The 19,688-nt window shown below is 34.5% G+C and overlaps 2 protein-coding genes across 3 annotated transcripts; one reads left to right on the plus strand and one right to left on the minus strand.

The window, feature by feature from the left end:
- The first annotated feature begins 211 nt into the window (after positions 1–211).
- Positions 212–2,371, plus strand: LOC145124477 (aluminum-activated malate transporter 10-like). Its single transcript, XM_079059821.1, has 6 exons — positions 212–700; positions 825–965; positions 1,053–1,325; positions 1,409–1,503; positions 1,592–1,744; positions 1,806–2,371. Exons 1-6 carry the CDS (start codon positions 331–333, stop codon positions 2,307–2,309), a joined length of 1,536 nt encoding a protein of 511 aa, XP_078915947.1. The 5' UTR covers positions 212–330; the 3' UTR covers positions 2,310–2,371.
- Positions 2,372–2,415: 44 nt separating this feature from the next.
- LOC145124479 (protein LEAD-SENSITIVE 1-like) lies at positions 2,416–4,136 on the minus strand. 2 transcript variants are annotated; one of them, XM_079059823.1, is made up of 3 exons: positions 3,872–4,136; positions 3,509–3,632; positions 2,416–3,267 (listed from the first exon to the last, which is right to left on the minus strand). In XM_079059823.1, the coding sequence occupies exons 2-3, from the start codon at positions 3,600–3,602 to the stop codon at positions 2,564–2,566; spliced, it is 798 nt and encodes a 265-aa protein (XP_078915949.1). In that variant the 5' UTR covers positions 3,603–3,632; positions 3,872–4,136; the 3' UTR covers positions 2,416–2,563. The 2 variants fall into 2 exon arrangements, with proteins under 2 accessions (XP_078915949.1, XP_078915948.1); XM_079059822.1 differs by having other exon boundaries at positions 3,837–4,136.
- Between the last annotated feature and the right edge of the window lie 15,552 nt (positions 4,137–19,688).

Consider the following 19,688-nt stretch of genomic DNA (forward strand, 5'->3'; position numbering starts at 1 on the left):
CAACTTAAAATTTATGACATAAGATAAGAAGACTACCAAAAAAAAAAATAATAATAAATAATAAGCAACGCACCCATAACACAAGCCAAAGCCAGAATAAAAAATAAGTGAAGTCTGTTTTTCAAAATGGCAACATTGTCATCACATAAAATTGAATTATATATAAATATAGAGTGTGGTTCCAAGCTTGTTGTACATCTCTTCTCCTAAGTCGATTTTAGCTTTAGTGGTGAAACCAAAAACGTTATAGCGGCGAATGGAAGCGAAGCTACAGGTGTACGAGTCTTGAAGGTTGCAGGGGTAGCTAGACAGGTAGCTAAACATTAAAACATGGCAACATGGTTGGAAATGGCGGGGGCGTCTAAATCTAATAATGGAGGGGTAGCACATGTAGAATGGAAGGTAAATGTGGGAAAAAGTTCATCAGATGATGGTTTAGTTGCAGAGGAGGCCGGGGTAGGGGTAGCTAAAAGAATGCATGGGCAGATTATGCAGTGTTTGGTAAAGATTGGGGTTTTTTTTGACCAGGCTAGGGAAATTGCAGCAAGTGAGCCAAAGAAAGTGATCCACTGTGTGAAAGTAGGGATTGCTCTTTCTCTGGTCTCACTTTTGTATTACATGAGACCACTCTATGATGGTGTTGGTGGAAATGCAATGTGGGCCGTCATGACCGTTGTTGTAGCTCTCGAATACTCTGTTGGTACGCAAGTACATGTGGTTTAATCTCATAATCTTTCTTTATTATGTCATATATATATATATATATATATATATATATATATTGTTGTTTATTACTAATTACACATGATAAATGAATCCATCAGGTGCAACGATAGCTAAATCCTTTAATCGAGTAGGTGGAACTTTCCTAGCAGGCTCTATAGGGCTTGGTGTGCATTGGATGGCAAATCAATGTGGACACGAACTCGAACCACTCGTCCTTCAACTTTCAGTATTCATTGTAGGTGAGAGTTTAAAGTTTAGTTTACAAGAATTTTTACATGATGTAAATAGAAAACAAAAACCGATGAGGAATTTATATGTATATGCAGCTTCAGTAGCTACGTTCTCTAGATTTATACCATCGGTGAAAGCTCGATTCGATTATGGAGCCATGATATTCATCCTGACATTCAGCTTTGTGTCCATGTCTGGTTATCGAGTGGATAAACTGTTGGATTTAGCTAGAAACAGAGTCTCCACCATTGCCATTGGAACCACCCTTTGCATTTTGACAAGCATGTTTTTCTATCCAGTTTGGGCTGGCAAAGACCTTCACGACCTTATTTATCAAAACCTAGAAAAGCTTGCAGATTCCTTGGATGGTATGTATGAATATGAGTTTGCCTGGTTGGGGTTGTAGGCTTGTATGTGAGTTTTGTTCATTTTATTGCACTTGCACTTGCAGGGTGTGTAAAAGACTACTTCAACGGGGAAAGTTTTGATACAAAACTGGAGGGTTACAAATGTGTGCTTAATTCAAAGGCAACAGAAGTAGCTAAGGTTTTACATACATTTTTAACACAACAAATTGTAACCATAGTCATAGTGATATGAGATATATATTACATATAAATCTTGGTTTGTGCAGGCCAACTTTGCTAGATGGGAGCCTGCTCATGGACCTTTCAAGTATGGACATCCATGGAAACAATACCTCAAAATTGGTGCCTCCATGCGCACTTGTGCTTACTGCATCGAGACTCTCAGAGGTTATATCAATTCTGAGGTTTCAGGGATGCAGGTATGTAATATTATATACGAGTAAAAAAAAAAAAAAAAAAAAGTGATTGTAATTTCTACAGGTACCAGAGTTGCTAAAGGAGCATATGAAGCAAATATGCATGACACTAAGCTCATCCTCTTCAAAAGTGTTGAGAGAATTAGCTATAACAATGGAGACCATGAGAAAGTCAACTAAAACAGATATTTTGGTACATGAGATGAACTTTGCAGTTGAAACTTTCCAGAATGTGTTGAAAGATTTATCCAACCAAGCACTAGTCTTGGTGCCTACTACTACTGTATCAAATGAAGAAAATTCAAGAAATTGCAAACCTGAACCTGAAATAGTACCAATAATGAAGATTTTTCCAATGGCTACAATGGCATCATTGTTAATAGAGATTGCAGAGCGGGTAGAAGGAATTGTTGTTCAAGTAGAGGAGATGGCAGCACAAGCTCAATTTGACAACTTTGTTGTTATCAACAACAACAACAAAAATAAAGGAACCAAACCTTCAAATCATCATCATCATCATCATGTAGATGTAATCATCACAAGCTTTCAGTACCGTTTGGCTCTCTAGCCAAAACTTTGTAGGTACATTTCTAATAAATAAAACTTATCTATTCTACAGAGATTTTTGAACGACTGATCTGAATCATATTTCACATTTGACTAGAGTCTAGAGATGATGATAACTGATATTTGATAATGATACTTGTTCACATCAACAAACAAACAAACAAACAAACAAACAAACAAAAACAAATACAACCAAAGATTTTTCATGGAACAAATGCATTATTTATTTTGTTTGGGTGATGAACGTAGAATAGGCTACCTGCTTCTTGCTTGACTTGAAGTTGAATCTTGGTTTCGTTGAAAGGCTTCTTGTAGACCATCCATCCAGCCAAGGTTGACAGCTAAATCTTCCACAGCTACTTTGACAACATCACTTCTGACTCCAATATCAGTAGCATATCTGCTCATACAATACATGCCAGCTGTCACTGTAGCAACACCCACGGGGCTCGGGATCAACAGTTTCAAAGGGGTAGAGAGAAGAGCCGCCAGCGGTGCACCAACCAGAGAAGAAGCTTGACCACTCCTTCCAATTCCCAATTTGTCAACGGTCAATATCCCAGTCTTGCAGTACAAAGCGAAGTCTTCACAGTTGTTCTGAAACACGTCGTAGTTCCCAAACCCATTCTGAAGCAGATACATGGCCCGGTGGATGACTGTCTCAGGACCATCTGACGTGGCAGTGGTGCAGGTGCCACCCCGTACTTTGGCAAGGAACATGGTTGGGGTTACACCATATTCGAAGCTGTAGAGTGCCCCGTTTCGCAGAAAACAATCTAAGCAGGAGAGAACCACCCCGCTTTTAGGTTGTCGGAAGCCGCAGTCTGGATATGTCTCACAGGAGGAGGGTATTTCGGACATTTCATCAGAGGTGCTCGAACTAGTTGTAGTCTCACTCTCACCTTCAGGGGTGGTGAAATGAGTAAAATGGACCACTTTATTACCTCCAACAAAGATACCTGCATATACAATTACAAACAACATGCTATTATGGTCTATTTTATTTATCTATCTAGGTGAAAAGATTTTGTGAAATTAGGGTTACCACAAATTTTCTGCAAACACCGTACCTAACGGCGAATTGATAATGCTACATTTCAAATTGACGAGAAAATGTAGAAATTCTTTAACTACAGTGTGAATCGGTAACATGGTTTTGACACACAAGCATAAAGGGGGAGAGGGAGATGGAATTGATACCATGGTGAGAGTAAGCAAATACAGCTCTGTAAGTGTAGATATGATCACCGGCTTTAATCTCGCTCTTTTCAACTCTGTTCGAAAGAAGCCCCATATTTATTATTCTTCTTCTTCCTCTTGCAATCTGTAACCAAAATTAAGCCGTTTCAGTCGACCACATTGTGAATTGTGATGGGTAAACGATCTCCACCGTTTTCAACGTGTGTTATCTCATCTCACACGCACAATTGGAGAAATATGATTGGTTCGCAACAACACCGATCAACAACTATTACCAAATGCTGATTATAATACTAATAATAATAATGTGAAGATAGAGATTCTTGACCTTGAAGGCTATTTACACCTCCCTATATTCTTTACCCGTTCAAAACAACTCGTTGTGGGTATCCAAGAATGTGTATGTATAAAGAGAGAAATTAGGGCTTGTGTCTTGTGTATTTCAATTTAAACGCTTTACATATGCTTTGCCTCTTGTTGCTTCCACCAATAAAATTCATTGTTTTCTTGTTTTTTAATGTAATCCTTTCTTGATTCTCACTAGATAAGACGTATAGAAGATATGGCCTATTAATCGTGAGAGCTATATTCATCAGTCGTTAAAAGAAGGGTTTTCAGGGCAACTTCATAGTGGTTGATTAGCATCTTTAAGACATTTGCATAGTGTTCTTTATATTTATATCTATATCTATATCTATATCTATATCTATATCTATGTATCTATCTTTTATATCTATATCTATCTATATCTATCTATATCTATATATATAGGGGAGCGTTCAATCGAGAATATTTCTTATCGTGAGAACATTTGAGGAACAAATTTGGACCATACAAATTTTTAATTAAAATTATAAAATAATATTCATATAAATAAAAAAATAGTTACAAACAATTAAAAAACTCACTAACTAACATCACTCACCACCCAACCAACACCACCCACCACCACCACCTGCCACCACCACCCATCACTAACCACCACCACCACCCACCACCCATCTGCCACCACCACCCACTTCCACCGCCTGCCACCACCACCCACAACCACTACCTACCACCCATCACCACCACCCTCCACCACCACCCATCACTACTCACCACCACCAACCACCACCCACCACCACCATCCGCCACCGCCATCCATCACTAACCACTACCCACCACCCATCACTACCCACTCACCACCACCATCACCACCACCCGCCACCACCATCACCAACCACCACTGCCCGCCACCACCACCACCCGCCACCACCACCCACCACCACCACTACCCATCACCACCCATCACTACCCACCACCACCCACCCACCACAACCACCACCCACCCACCACCACTACCAACCACCACCACCCATCACTACCCACCACCACCAACCACCACCCACCACCACCTGCCACCACCACCACCGACCACCCATCACTACTCACCACCCACCACAACCACCACTATCACCACCAACCACCACCCACCACCCATCACCCATCACTACCCACCACCCACCACTAGGGATAAAAGTGGGTCCAAACCCGGACCGGATGGACCCGGACCCAGAAAACCCGGAACCGGTTAACAGGATTTTGTAGAACCGGAAACCGGACCGGTATATAAGAACCGGTTCCGGTTCGGTTCTGGGTACGGTAACGGGTAAAGTGGGTCTAGAACCGAAAAACCCGGAAACATCAAAGTGGGTAGGTTGGAACCAGATAAAGTGGGTTTAGAACCGGAAAACCCGGAAAAACCGGAATTTTTTGGTAATTATTTACTACTTAGTCGGTTGAATTTTGAAAATTTTCATATTGATATCCCGACTTTGGGGGACTGTAACTCATTGAATATTAAACCAAAATTAACAAAATTATAGTCTAAAACCATGTACAAACTCTAAAATACACTCTGGAAAAAACCGCATGTCAATCCGACTTTAAACGAATGAGATATGCATGTGTTAACATTTTCACAGAATACAAATTACAAAAACAAATAGCTGAAAAGTTGAAAATTTTCAGTTTTGATATCCTGACTTCGGAGGACTGTAAATCATTGAATATTAAACCAAAAATGACAAAATTATAGTCTAAATTCATGTACAAACTGTAAACCACAAGTTAGAAAAAACCACATGTCAATCCGACTTCAAAAAATTAGATATGCATGTTTTAAAACTTTCACCGAATACAAAAAAACTAAAAAACTAAAAACTTTTAGATTTGATATCTCGACTTTGGGGGAGTGTAAGTCAATGAATATAAAACTAAAAATGACAAATTTATAGTCTAAAATAATGTACAAACTCTAAGCTACATGTTGGAAAAAACCGCATGTCAATCGGAGTTGAAACGAATGAGATATGCATCTTTTAAACGTTTCATAAAAACCGGTTCCGGCCCTAAAAGTGGTTCCGGTTCCAAACACTGGTTCCGGTTTTTAGACCCGGTTTACCTGGACCCGATGGACCCAAACCCGAATTACCCGGAACCCGGATAAAGCCAATTTTTAAACCCGGAACCGGAACCGGTTCTATATATTCCGGTTCTAACGGTTCCGGTTCCGGTCCGGTTTTCCGATTCTAAATCTCATCCCTACCCACCACCACCCACCACTACCAACCACCACACGCCACCATCATCACCACTCACCACCCAACCACCACCACCTGCCACCACCACCCACATCCACCATCCATCACCACAGCCTGCCACCACCACCCACAACCACTACCTACCACCCATTACCACTACCCACCACCACCAACCACTACCCACCACCCATCACTACCCACCACCCACCACCACCACCACCACCCACCACTACCCGCCACCACCATCCATCGCTACCCACCACCACCAACCACCATCCACACTACCCACCACCACCACCCACCACCTTCCCACCACAAGCACCACCACCACCTGCCACCATCATCACCACCCAACCAGCATCACCCGCCACCACCACCCACCAAAACCACCCACACCCACCCACCACCCACCAAAACCACAAACCATCACTATTACCACCACTTGCAACCTCCCACCACCACCCATCACTATCACCACCACTTGCAACCTCCCACCACCACCCATCATTATCACCACCACTTGCAACCACCCATCGTGTATTAAATCACATATGATTATATGTATTTAATCACATATGATTTACATGGACAATATTTGTTTTCACGTGTTGATTCAATAGTTGTTCTTGTGTATTTAATCACATGTGATTATATATATTTAATCACATATGATTCGTATGAAAAATATTTATTCTTGCATCAATTCAATAATTGTTCTAATATATTTAATCACATGTGATTATATGTATTTAATCACATATGATTTATTTGGACAAGATTCATTATTTCTTTCTCAATTCAATAGTTGTACTCATGTACTTAATCATATGTGATTATATGTATCAAATCGCATGTGATTTATATTGATAATATTCATGAGTCAATATTTTTTCTTATGTATTTAATCATATGTGATTGTATGTATTAATCACATATGATTAATGTGGAAAAAGAAAAACTATTTAATCAAAAACGCGAAAATGAATCTTGTGTACAGAAATCATATGTGACTAAATGTACAAGAACAACTATTGAACAAGAATGTGAAAATTGATATTGTCCATATAAATCATATCTAATTAGATACATATAATCTCATGTAATTAAGCACACAAGAACAACAACTAAATCGAGAACGCGAAAATAAATATTTTCCATATAAATTCTTTGTGATTAGATACATATAATCACATGTGAATACGTGCATTTAATCACATATGATATATGTGGACAATATGATATATGTGGACACATATGATATATGTGGACATATGATATATGTGCATTGAATCGAGAACACAAAGATAAATATTGTCCACATATATCATATGTGATTAAATGCACATAATCACGTGTGATTATGTGCATTTAATCACATATGATATATGTGGACAATATTTATCTTTGTGTTCTCGATTCAATAGTTGTTCTTATGTATATAATCATATGTGATTATATGTATTTAATCACATATGATTTATATAGACATCATTATTTTTTGTCCGTATAAATCATATGTGATTAGATACATATAATCACATATGATTATATGTATTTAATCACATATGATTACAGTGGACAAAGAACAATTATTGAATCGAGAATGTGACAATGAATCTCATCCACATAAATCATATATGGTTGAATACATATAATCACATGTGATTATATGTATTTAATCACATATGATTAATTTGGATAAAGATTTGTTTTCGCGTTCTTGGTTCAGTATTTGTTATCGTGTATATAATTACATGTGTTTGTATGTATCTAATCATATATGATTTAAATAGACAAGCTTTGTTTTTTCCAAATAAAATCATGTGTGATTAGAAACATATAATCACATCTGAATAATGTATTTAATCATATATGATTAAAGTGGAAAAAACAATTATTGAATCGAGAACGCGAAAAAGAATCTTAGCCACATAAATCATATATGATTAGATACACATAATCACAGGTATACGTATAATCACTTGTGATTAAATACATGAGACGAACTAATAAATGAATATTATCCACATAAATCATATGTGATTACATGTGATTATATGTATCTAATCACATATCATTATTTGGGCAAGATTTATTTTTTCTCTTTCAATTCAATAAATTTTCTCTTGTATTTAATCGCATGTGACTATATGTATCTAATCACATATGATTTATATGGACAAAAATGAATTTTCTCAATATAAATCATATGTGATGAAATACATATATAATCACATCTAATTATATACACGAGAACAAATATTGAATCAAATATGAATAAAATGGGTGGTGGGTAGTGGTGAGTAGTGATAGGTGGTGGGTGATGAGTGGTAAGTGGCGGCGGTGGTGGTGGGTGACGGTGGAGGGTGGTGGTGGTAGGTATTGAGTTTAATCAAATGTGATTATATGTATTTAATCATATGTGATTTATTTGGAAAAGATTTGTTTTAAGGAATCTTGTTTATATAGTTGGTTTATAGTGGTGGTAGGTGGTGGTAGGTAATCACATGTGATTATATACATTTAATCACATATGATATATGTGGACAATATTTATCTTTGTGTTCTCGATTCAATAGTTGTTCTTGTGTATATAATCATATGTGATTATATGTATCTAATCACATATGATTTATTTTGTCCATATAAATCATATGTGATTAGATACATATAATCACATATGATTATATGTATTTAATCACATATGATTACAGTAGGCAAAAAACAATTATTGAATCGAGAATGTGACAATGAATCTCATCCACATAAATCATATATGATTGGATACATATAATCACATGTGATTATATGTATTTAATCAGATATGATTTATGTAGACAATATTTATTTTTGCGGTTTTGAATGAATAATTTCTTTTGTGTAATTCGTCATATCTGAGTATATGTATATAATCACATATGATTTGAGGTGGACAAGATTCATTTTTGCCTTCTCGATTCAATAGTTGTGCTCATGTACTTAATCACATATGATTATACATATAATCACATGTGATAAAATACATGAGAACAACTATTGAATCAACAAAGCAAAAATGAATTATGTCCACATAAATCATATGTGATTAGATTCATATATAATCACATGTGATTATATATATAATCATATGTGATAAAATACATGAGAACAACTATTGAATCCAACCCCTAGAGCTTAATATTCACAAATATCGTGTTTTGAACCATATACTCATGGCCAAAAACTCAAATAAAATTTTATAAAGTGTATTAACAAATAATAATTCATTGCTAAAAAAAATACATACCAAGTATGTTAATTCCACCAGCAAATGTACTGAAGCTTGACAAGCCTGCCTTTACAGAAAAAGAGCACAATTTCTTTTAGGAACTTTGCCATTTATCTCATCACTTTGTTTCCCATATATAATTGTTTCTACTTAGCTGCAAATGTAAAAAGTGAGAAACAATATGGGGATAATTACTTTTCTTGATGAGTTATTACTTCCTATTTTACCTTTTTTTTAAAGAAGAAAGATAACCTAGTTTATTTTCTTCTTTACATGTTCACTGTCTCGTTTATATACATGATCACAACTGTCAGGTCTTAAACCCTTGAATCGAATTCGTATAAATTTTGTTGAGAAAAACATTGGCACAATTTGATGAAGTTAGGATAGATAAAACCAAATTGGTTTACATTTGAGGTGATTGCAACAGGTAAGAACATCCAAACCTGGTTATGCATGACAGCCCACCAAATGCTTGTTGAAATGTCTCAAGGAATTGCTTCAAAATCAGTGTCATGAACTGAATTTTGGTTGTATCTGATAGCTAGTAGTTAAGTTCAATCCTTTTCGATTATGGAGCTAACAAGTTAATCACCCTTGAGTAGTGTTGTCAATGAGGTTGGCTATATGTGAGAGAACCAGGAATAGTGAACCAAGAAGTTAGCTTCTTTTGCAATTTTCATCATCATGATGGTGTTTTGGAACGCGAGAAAAAGCTATTGAATCGAAAATGTAAAAACAAATCTCGCGTAGTGGGTGGTGACCATATGTATTTAATCACATATAAATAATGTGAAAAAGGACAACTATTGATTATATGTGTTTAATCACATATGATTATATTAATTTAATCATATGTGATTATATGTATTTAATCACATTTGATTTACATGGATAATAGTCATTTTCATTTTGATTTAATAAATTTTCTTATATATTTAATCAAATGTGATTATATGTATTTAATAACATATAAATAATGCGGACACATGACAACTATTGAACTGAGAATGCGAAAACGAATATTGTGTACATAAATCGTATGTGATTAAATACATATAATCACATGTGATTAAATACATGAGAATACTATTGAATCGAGAAAATGTAAACGAATTTTGTCCATATAGATCATATGTGATTAGATAAATATAGCCACGTATGATTAAATACACAATAATTATTATTGAATCGAAAACGCAAAAATGAATATGGTCCATATAAATCATATGTCATTTGATACATATAATCACATGCGATTATATTTATTTAATCACATATGATTTATATGGACAATATTTATTTTTCACGTTGTCGATTCAATTATTGATGTCGTGTATTTAATCGAAAGTGATCATATTACCTACTTATATATGATTTATATGAACAATATTTGTTTTTACGTTATCGATTTCAATAAAAAAATTTGTGTACATAATCACATATGATTATACGTATTTAATCACATATGATTTATATGAATAAGATTCGTTTTTGCGTTTTCGACTCAATAATTGTTCTTGTGTATGTGTGTATTTAATATGAGAACAATTATTAAAAAATAATTATTAAAACATTTTAAATATTAAAAAAGTCAAATATAACACATCAAAAAAAAAAATTAAAGACAATTGTGAATTATGATACTACTTTTCAATAAAAAAAAAATATAAATAATGGGTTATGTGTAAATAATTTGGCTAACCCAAAATAAATGGGTGTTCTTTTCCAAAATGCATACAAAGAAAGAACAAAATTATGCATTCTACATGATGTCATGGTGAGTCTCATAGTCTTTACAAAAGAAATTGATTTATACCATGCCATAAATGCGTTTATGTTGTCTCGGTATTAAGGAAGTTTTTAATATGAATATAATCTATGAAGAATTTGAAGTTATATGATAAAAAATTAACGATAAGATTCAATGATTTCAATTTTGCTAAAACAAAAAATATCACGTAATTATATATATGTGTGAAAGCACCTTGTCTCTTAAATCAATAAACTATTATTTAAACTAAAAAAATAAATTCACTTTAGTACGGAGTAGGTACTGACAAAAGTAAGTATTCATTAAATTGGATTGCTGATGAATATTTTTTTTATTGTTTTAAAAGAATAAGGGTATACGGTTCATATTTTGATGTAAAAAATCTTCAAAATTATAATATCACCAAAAGAACTGCACAATGTAAAGGGGAAAAAGGTACGAGAGATCTAGAAAGAGGAACTCACCTGAACCAAAGCCACCGTCTCCCATCGATTATACTCCTCCTCCTCCTCCACAACACATCGAACCATCTCCGAACCATGTACACCTTCACAACGGATTTTGGTCGATAACGAGTTTGGTCAGCTGTCAAGACAGCTGAATGTCAATGGAAGCTCCTAGAACTGATTGTTGCTGAGAACCACAAAGCCTAACTAAGAGTGAGTGAGTACGAAGGCGGCGACAGTTGCCGGCGAAACCAGATCTGGTGGCCGGTGAATCGATGATGACTGAAATGATTTCGTGGTGATGATGTCTTGTTTGTATAGTGTGATGCAGATCCATAATCGTCAGAGCAGAGACGATGATGGCGGTGTCGAAGGTAGTCAAAATAATCAGTTTCTTGTAGCCAGACATCTCCTTCAAGCTTCTCTCATGAATTACGCTTTCAATTTCATTAATCGATTCACATCCATTATTCAGGTGAACGATCATCCTTCCGAACGCCTTCCTCTCCGGTGATAGTGTTCACTTCAGATCTGTGGTCTTTTCCAGATCCGGTGAAACGAGATAGAGAAATTGTTCCTTCTGTTTCATATCTAGTAGAAATCAGTTCTGGTGATCAGAGAAATGGTATCGGTAAAGATTTTTGGTTGGAAAGAGAGCTGGAGGGAGTTGGTTAAGGGAGAGGAGAGATGTAGAGAGAGAGGTTTTTTTTCAGATGGTCGGAGGAGTTGACTGTCCGACGGTTCCAGCTTTCCGACGACAAAACGACGTTTCTAACGACAATTCCAGCGGTTGTCCGGTGGTCCCGATCTAGAGAGAGAGTGTGTGTGTACGGGGGGAAAGAGAACGTATGTGTGTATGAGTGTATGAGGGGCATCAATTTTTTTTAAAAAAATGTTGATACAATTTCTATTAGTTAAAACTTGTGGTCTAAATTGTTCTCAAATGTTCTCGCGGTAAAAAATGTTCTCGATTGAACACACATATATATCTATATCTATATTTACATCTATATATATATATATATATATATATATATATATATATATCTATATCTATATCTATCTATATATCTTATAACCTCATGCATTTGAAACTCCCAAGGCTATTCAACTTATATTTTTACTCAAACCATATTCATTTGAAACCTCCTATTTGATTGAATACCACTAAAAGTCTCTTAATAATGATTAACTATTCAAAGGTTTTATAACTTATATACTATGTTTAATAAGCAATTAATGTATAGTCTACTATAAAAAGACCAATCTCTTTGAGTAGAAACACATATACAAATCACATACAAAATTCACAAAGAAAACAAGTTTAAAGGTTTTATGTTGGTTTGAGGGCTTTGGAGCATTTTTGAGTCATGTTATTATGTTAAAGTTTTTAATTTGTAAGTTTATTATATATATATATATATATATATATATATATATATATATATATCTTGGTTTATGTATTCTTTTAAGACAATCATTGTATGTTGTGGTTGAAATTTTAATGTAAATCAGATTATATTCATATTACCGATCATATTTTATGGAATGTGATATAAATTGTATTTAATTAGATATTGTATATATGTTTGTATATTTGTGTTGTTTCAAAAAAATAAATAATTAAAAATCATGGATACGTCATATTATCCATGTAAGTCTCTTTTAAAATGCAATTTGTCTATCTTATCACTTTATATTTTAATATATGTTTAACAATTTAATTATAATAATAAGTGTTTTTTAAAAGTATTCTTTCACTTATTAATAGTAATAAATGGTAAATTATAAAAATCATGGATATTTTATATTATCAATGAAAGTCTCTTTTAAAATGTAAATTGTCAATCTTATCACTTTATTATTTAGTATATGTTTAATATTTGAGTAATAATATTAAGTGTTTCTTCAAAGTATTCTTTAAATTATTAATAATAATAAGTGGTTTAAAACTAATGAACAATAATTTTAAATGATAATAACATCAAATTAAAAATTATGTAACGTTAATTACAAATAAATTGTACTCTAAATGATCATCATTATTGAAATTAGAAAATAATCGTGTAAGTAAAAAATTTAAATTAATCAATCATAATATTTTTTATAAATAATATTAAATAGATAATTATATTTAATTATATTAGTGAGGAAGGTGGGTTGATGTCAATAAATAATATTGTTCAAAATAATTTTATTTTATATATAAAAATTAGTGTAAAAATATTATGTCAAAGTTAATGTCAATAAATAACCATTTTAAGCATATATTTTTAACCTGCGTCGCGCAACGCGCGAAAATTCGTCTAGTATATTATACGAGTTGCAAAAATTGATCTAGGCAGCCGATGAAATCGGTGATTAATCATTGGACGACCTTGAACTTGTTAGGATTAGGGCTATTCGGCCAGCTTAATTGGTGATGGTCAAAGACGATCAAAATCGGAGTTAGGCGGTCATAATTGGTCCTAGGCCGCTTAATCTGTCAAAATTTTAAACTATTAAAATTTTAAAATTTCAAATTTTCAAATTGTCAAATCGTATACCAAAATTTTTAAATTTTCAAATATTGTATCAAAATTTTAATATTTTTCAAATATTCAAAATATTTAAATATACTTATTTTCTTTGGATATATTAAATTTTGATTTATACTTTTAATAATTTATAGCCTCTGGTTAATCCCCAATTATTCCCCGCATACACCGATTAATCGTTTAACCTCAGCTGTCCGACTAGGTCGTTTTTTATAACCTTGATCATACATAATTTGATAATAATAATTACAGTTTAATTTTTCATACTTGTTCTTTTTGATAAGGAAATAAATATCTTATTTATCTTTTGTTTCAAATAAAGACAATCGGCAACAATATATATATATATATATATATATATATATATATATATATATATATATATATATATATATATATATATACTATTGTGTGGCAGAATGCACAGATCTGGACATACGGATGAAATTAATCAATGGACATACACCGATTAATCGCTTAACCTCAGCTGTCCGACTAGGTCGTTTTTTATAACCTTGATATACATAATTTGATAATAATAATTACAGTTTAATTTTTCATACTTGTTCTTTTTGATAAGGAAATAAATATCTTATTTATCTTTTGTTTCAAATAAAGACAATCGGCAACAATATATATATATATATATATATATATATATATATATATATATATATATATATATATATATATATATACTATTGTGTGGCAGAATGCACAGATCTGGACATACGGATGAAATTAATCAATGGACATGATTTGAGAGTGTATGAAATTAATTCTAACGTAATTTGTAAACATAACCGATTTTATTCTGTTAGAATATTTTTTTTGTTAGAATAATGTTCTTTCAGAAATTTATTCTTGAAACATCCCAAAAATACAGTCTGAAAATTTCGTTTTAAATCAGTAATAAAACCATATTCATCAACGTCATATAAGAATCATAAACAATGTATCTCAAAATATCATAACAACTGTCAAATATATCAGAGTATAAACATCCCAGGCTGAACAAATGGTGTGTGCACTCCAATCTTCCCGAGCTCCTCTTTTAAATACTGAGTACCTGAAACCAAAACTGAAAACCATAAGCACGAAGCTTAGTGAGCTCCCCCAAACTATCACATACCATACAGTAACATATAAAACAACTACTGGGCCTTGCCCACTGCATCGGACAAAAGTCCGGAAACTGCATCGGACCGAAGTCCGGAACTAACCAGGGCCTTGCCCTCTGCATCGGACCGAAGTCCGAAACTAACCAGGGCCTTGCCCTCTGCATCGGACCAAAGTCCGGAACTAACCAGGGCCTTGCCCTCTGCATCAGACCGAAGTCTGGAAACTGCATCAGACCGAAGTCCAGAACTAACCAGGGCCTTGCCCTCTGCATCGGACCGAAGTCCGGAACTGACTGAACATAGCATATCATAATCACAACTACTAGCATAAACACATATACTGCATACGACATCGAACCTAAGTCCGGAACACATAACACAAGGACATGCTTGAATCACAAAGACATCAAGCACACTAAACTACTGCATCAGACCGAAGTCCGGAACTACTGCTAACTAAACGGGCCGGCATTGTGGCCGTAGACCCGTTCCTACTGGAAGGAAACTCACCTCATACTGCTGAAGTCCCATAGACACAATCTCATACTGCTGAAGTCCCGCAGACTCAACCTTAGCTGCTGGATGTCAGATTCCCGAACTGTCAACACCAAAATAACACCCAATTAATAATTGGGTTCTAACACATAACTATAAATACATACTTTGGGTAATTAATACATTACCCCTAGCTTGGCTTACCCAAGCCCAAGGCCCAATCCATAGGCCCAAAGTCAACTAGGGATCAAAGCCCAACATATGGCCCAACTTTCCAAATTGGGCCCATATCTCTACATGGACTTCCCCTTAAGGCCCAATTGTTCAGTCCAGTCCAACATGTCTTATTCTAAGGGCCCAATATCATACAACCATCTAGGCCCAAACTATGGCCTAATTTTCCAAATTGGGCCCACACCCTCCTATGGGCCTTACCTTAAAGCCCATTAAATTATTCTAGTCCATTTGCTTGTTCTTGGATGGCCCAACACAAAGCCCAAGTGAAATTAGGGTTTCACATAAAATGATAACTTTCTTACTTAACCCATTAAGGACTTAATCCATTAAGTCCTTTACTCTACTAGATAAGTGATATGGAGTGATTTTGGGCTTAATACACAATCCAATCCCAGTGGCCCAAAAATGGGTCCAATAAGTCTAAGGCCCATTACTCATAATTAGGGTTTTCCACCCAAACATGGCCCAATAGGCCCAAAACCGATCTCTAAGCCTATTAGGGTTTGCTAGTGGGGCACCACCTACTACCACCTCGGGTAGTGGTGGTCAATGGCGACTTGCGGCGGTGACCACCATCTTACGGTGGTGGTTATTATTATTTTTATTATTAACCAAAGCTAATTACAAGTACAATGTTTAATCCAAACATAAACACACAGACTAACACACACTAACTAAGACACACACACAGCCACACCATGGTGGCCGACGGCGATGCTTGGCGGCAGCAGCCACCACCTCACGGTGGTGGTGGCGGATCTCTGATTTTCTGACCATACGTTGTGCAAACAACTTCACAAACACACCCAATCAGAAGATTTATTCGCATAGCCACCACCTCACGGTGGCTTGTGGTGGCAGGAACTGTTTCAGGGCAATAACCACCATGGTCGGCTGCCATGGTGGGTTTTTCTCTCTATCTCCGGCTAAACTATCCCTCACACGTCACAAACATAATCACAGCCCACCTGGTGGCGTGCAAAGACGAAGGCAGCAAGGTTTTTGGCGATGATAGCTACGACGGTCGGGAGATACGGCGGCAGCGCGAGATGTCGATGGTTGTAGTGGCTGGAGCAGCGACCTGAGTAGTCGAACCGAGCCAAACAGCGGTGGTGGTCGTGACTGAGAAGAAACCACCACGAAACAAGGCAGCACCGGCAGCGATGAAACAGTAGAATAGAAGCGGCAGGACAGTAGCGCTACAGCGGAGTGGCGGCAGCAGCTTCGCTCGTCTAACTCCTCACAGCCCCGCACAAGCCATTCTCAGCTCCAAAAAATCTGGTCTCGGTGGTTCCTCGGCTGTACAGTGCCTCTTCGGCAGGATGGCGTGTCGGCGCTCGTTGGCGGGGCAGTAGGCGGCCTCCTTGCCCGATCGGAATAGTGAGATGAGGAGTAGAGGCGGCTGGAACAATATGTTTAGGTTTAGGGTTAAAGGATGCGATGTGTGGAAGGGATACAGGTATATCCCGTATCTTATTTCAAACTTATGATCGAATTATTCAACTTCAGCCCCTCCATCCTAATTTGTTTTCAAACTAAATCCAAAACATACCAAATAGACCCTGCCCCCAGAAATCTTTACAAACTGAATCCAAAACTTACCATTTAAACCCCGATCCCATAAATTTCTTTCATAATAGATCCCTAAATCATCAATAAACCCTTAAGCCTTCAAATCTTTTCAATTTAAGTCCCGAACGTACACTTTTAACCCTCGACTTTCAAAATTCTTCACAACTTAGTCCGGGACTTACATTTATTAATTTTTTTTAAATGAACGGGGCGTTACAATTCTATAAGAATATTACTGAATAATAACAAAATTCTTGAATCCGAGGTTGAAAAATAACAACATTCTAATATATTCTTATACATTAAAACTTAAATACAAATTCATACATATTCTTACAGACTAAAAGTTTTATACATTTTAATATAATTATACATATTCTAAAAGAATATCAATAAAAATGAATAAAATTCTTAAAAAATAACAACATTCTTAAATTGTGAGTATGATCAAACTTTATTCATTCTTCAAGTTATTCCTATTAGGTCTTCAACACATTCTTCCAGTCATTCCTATCACAAATACAACAAAATGGTTAAAAACATGTTTGCAATTAACTATCACTTTATAGAATATGACAAAATACATAGAATATATTTTGGCAGAATACATAGATTTTATTCTGGCAGAATACATTCCGACAGAATACATAAAATACATTCAAAAGTATCGTATTTACTGCTAATATAATTTTAGATTCCAAATATACAATAATGAGGGACAATAGAAATTGGAATTCAAAATAACAAATTGAACCAAAATAATACACAAACAAATTAATTACCTTTTTTTTTAACAATTACATAAAACATGTGTTGCTAGTAATTCTGACAGAATGCATACCACAATGTTACATTCTTTAGATTCTCTTTCAGGCATTTCAACAAACACTTGTTAGGCATTATTATCAAACAAGCCAAATTTAGAACAATCAAGTATCAAGAACAAATGAAAAAATCAAGAACAATCAAGTATCAAGAACAAATGGAAAATCAATAACAATCTGCCATGTAAAAAAATCGAAATCCTCCATGAAACGTGATAGGAGAAGGTGCTCAAGTAGATGGTGAGAAGAATTTATAACAAAAACATATTTTCTGAATCAATTCCGATTTTAACATAGAAAAATAGACTTACCGCTGATGTGTTAAATCTTAATCGATTTGATTGGAGATGGAGGCCAGAGACGATAGAAGATAAAGCGTATGTCGTCAAAAATCACCAGGGAGGCGTGATGATGGTAGCCGACAATTGAAGTTGAATAATGTAGATGTGAATTAGGGTTGCGTTGAATATAGTTCTTGCCTTTTTAAATAATGGATGTGAATTAAAAATAATTATTAGTTTCCTAATTTATATTTATCTTGTTTCCTTAATTGCAAGTGCAAAACCCAGAAATACCATTTTTGATTTAATTAATTATTTAATTATTTGCTAAATTGTGATTGGTGCATTTAGGAACACAATAGTTGTTAGAAACATTTGAACCTAGCTCTCTCTCTCTCTCTGTGTATATATATATATATATATATATATATATATATATATATATATATATATATATATATATATATATAGAGAGAGAGAGAGAGAGAGAGAGAGCAAACCGAACACAAACTTTAACCCTAAATGTCTCAGAGTTGGCCGTGAGATTTGGGAGACCGTGTACAATTTAACAAAATTAGACATTAAAACTTAAAGGTCTAAAAATTTAAGCAAAACAGTTATAACTTTTCATTTTCTATTGCGAAATTCACAAAATTAAGATTTCATTCAAAATAATACATAAAAAAATAAAATAAATAAATAAATAAAAATTGCTTCTACATGAAAACAATCATCATTCTACTTGAAAACAACTAAACAGTCATCCTTCTAATATTTGTTCAAATAAAATGTAAATATATATATATATATATATATATATATATATATATATATATATATATATATATATATATATCATAAAGATATATTACATTATCTGGAAAAAAACTATGACAAAAAACATAAATGTATCGTACAAGGAAAATAAACTTCTAATAAAAAAACAAAAATCATAACACTACCTTTTGATTTTCGACCCTTCAATACACTAAGAAACTGATTTTGGACCCTTCAATACAATCTGAAAATAGAGACTTTTG

Source organism: Lactuca virosa, chromosome 7 (assembly GCF_052849685.1).
Source record: "Lactuca virosa cultivar CGN04683 chromosome 7, Lactuca_virosa_CGN04683_v6, whole genome shotgun sequence".
Lineage (NCBI taxonomy): Eukaryota > Viridiplantae > Streptophyta > Magnoliopsida > Asterales > Asteraceae > Lactuca > Lactuca virosa.

Excerpts from the sequence above, each read along its gene's own strand:
- LOC145124477 (XM_079059821.1), top strand. The coding sequence starts at position 331 with ATGGCAACATGGTTGGAAATGGCGGGGGCGTCTAAATCTAATAATGGA. Across the intron at positions 966-1,052 it reads ACTTTCAGTATTCATTGTAG|CTTCAGTAGCTACGTTCTCT; the intron begins GTGAGAGTTTAA and ends ATGTATATGCAG. Across the intron at positions 1,326-1,408 it reads GCTTGCAGATTCCTTGGATG|GGTGTGTAAAAGACTACTTC; the intron begins GTATGTATGAAT and ends TTGCACTTGCAG.
- LOC145124479 (XM_079059823.1), bottom strand. The coding sequence starts at position 3,602 with ATGGGGCTTCTTTCGAACAGAGTTGAAAAGAGCGAGATTAAAGCCGGT. Across the intron at positions 3,268-3,508 it reads ATTTGCTTACTCTCACCATG|GTATCTTTGTTGGAGGTAAT; the intron begins GTATCAATTCCA and ends TTGTATATGCAG.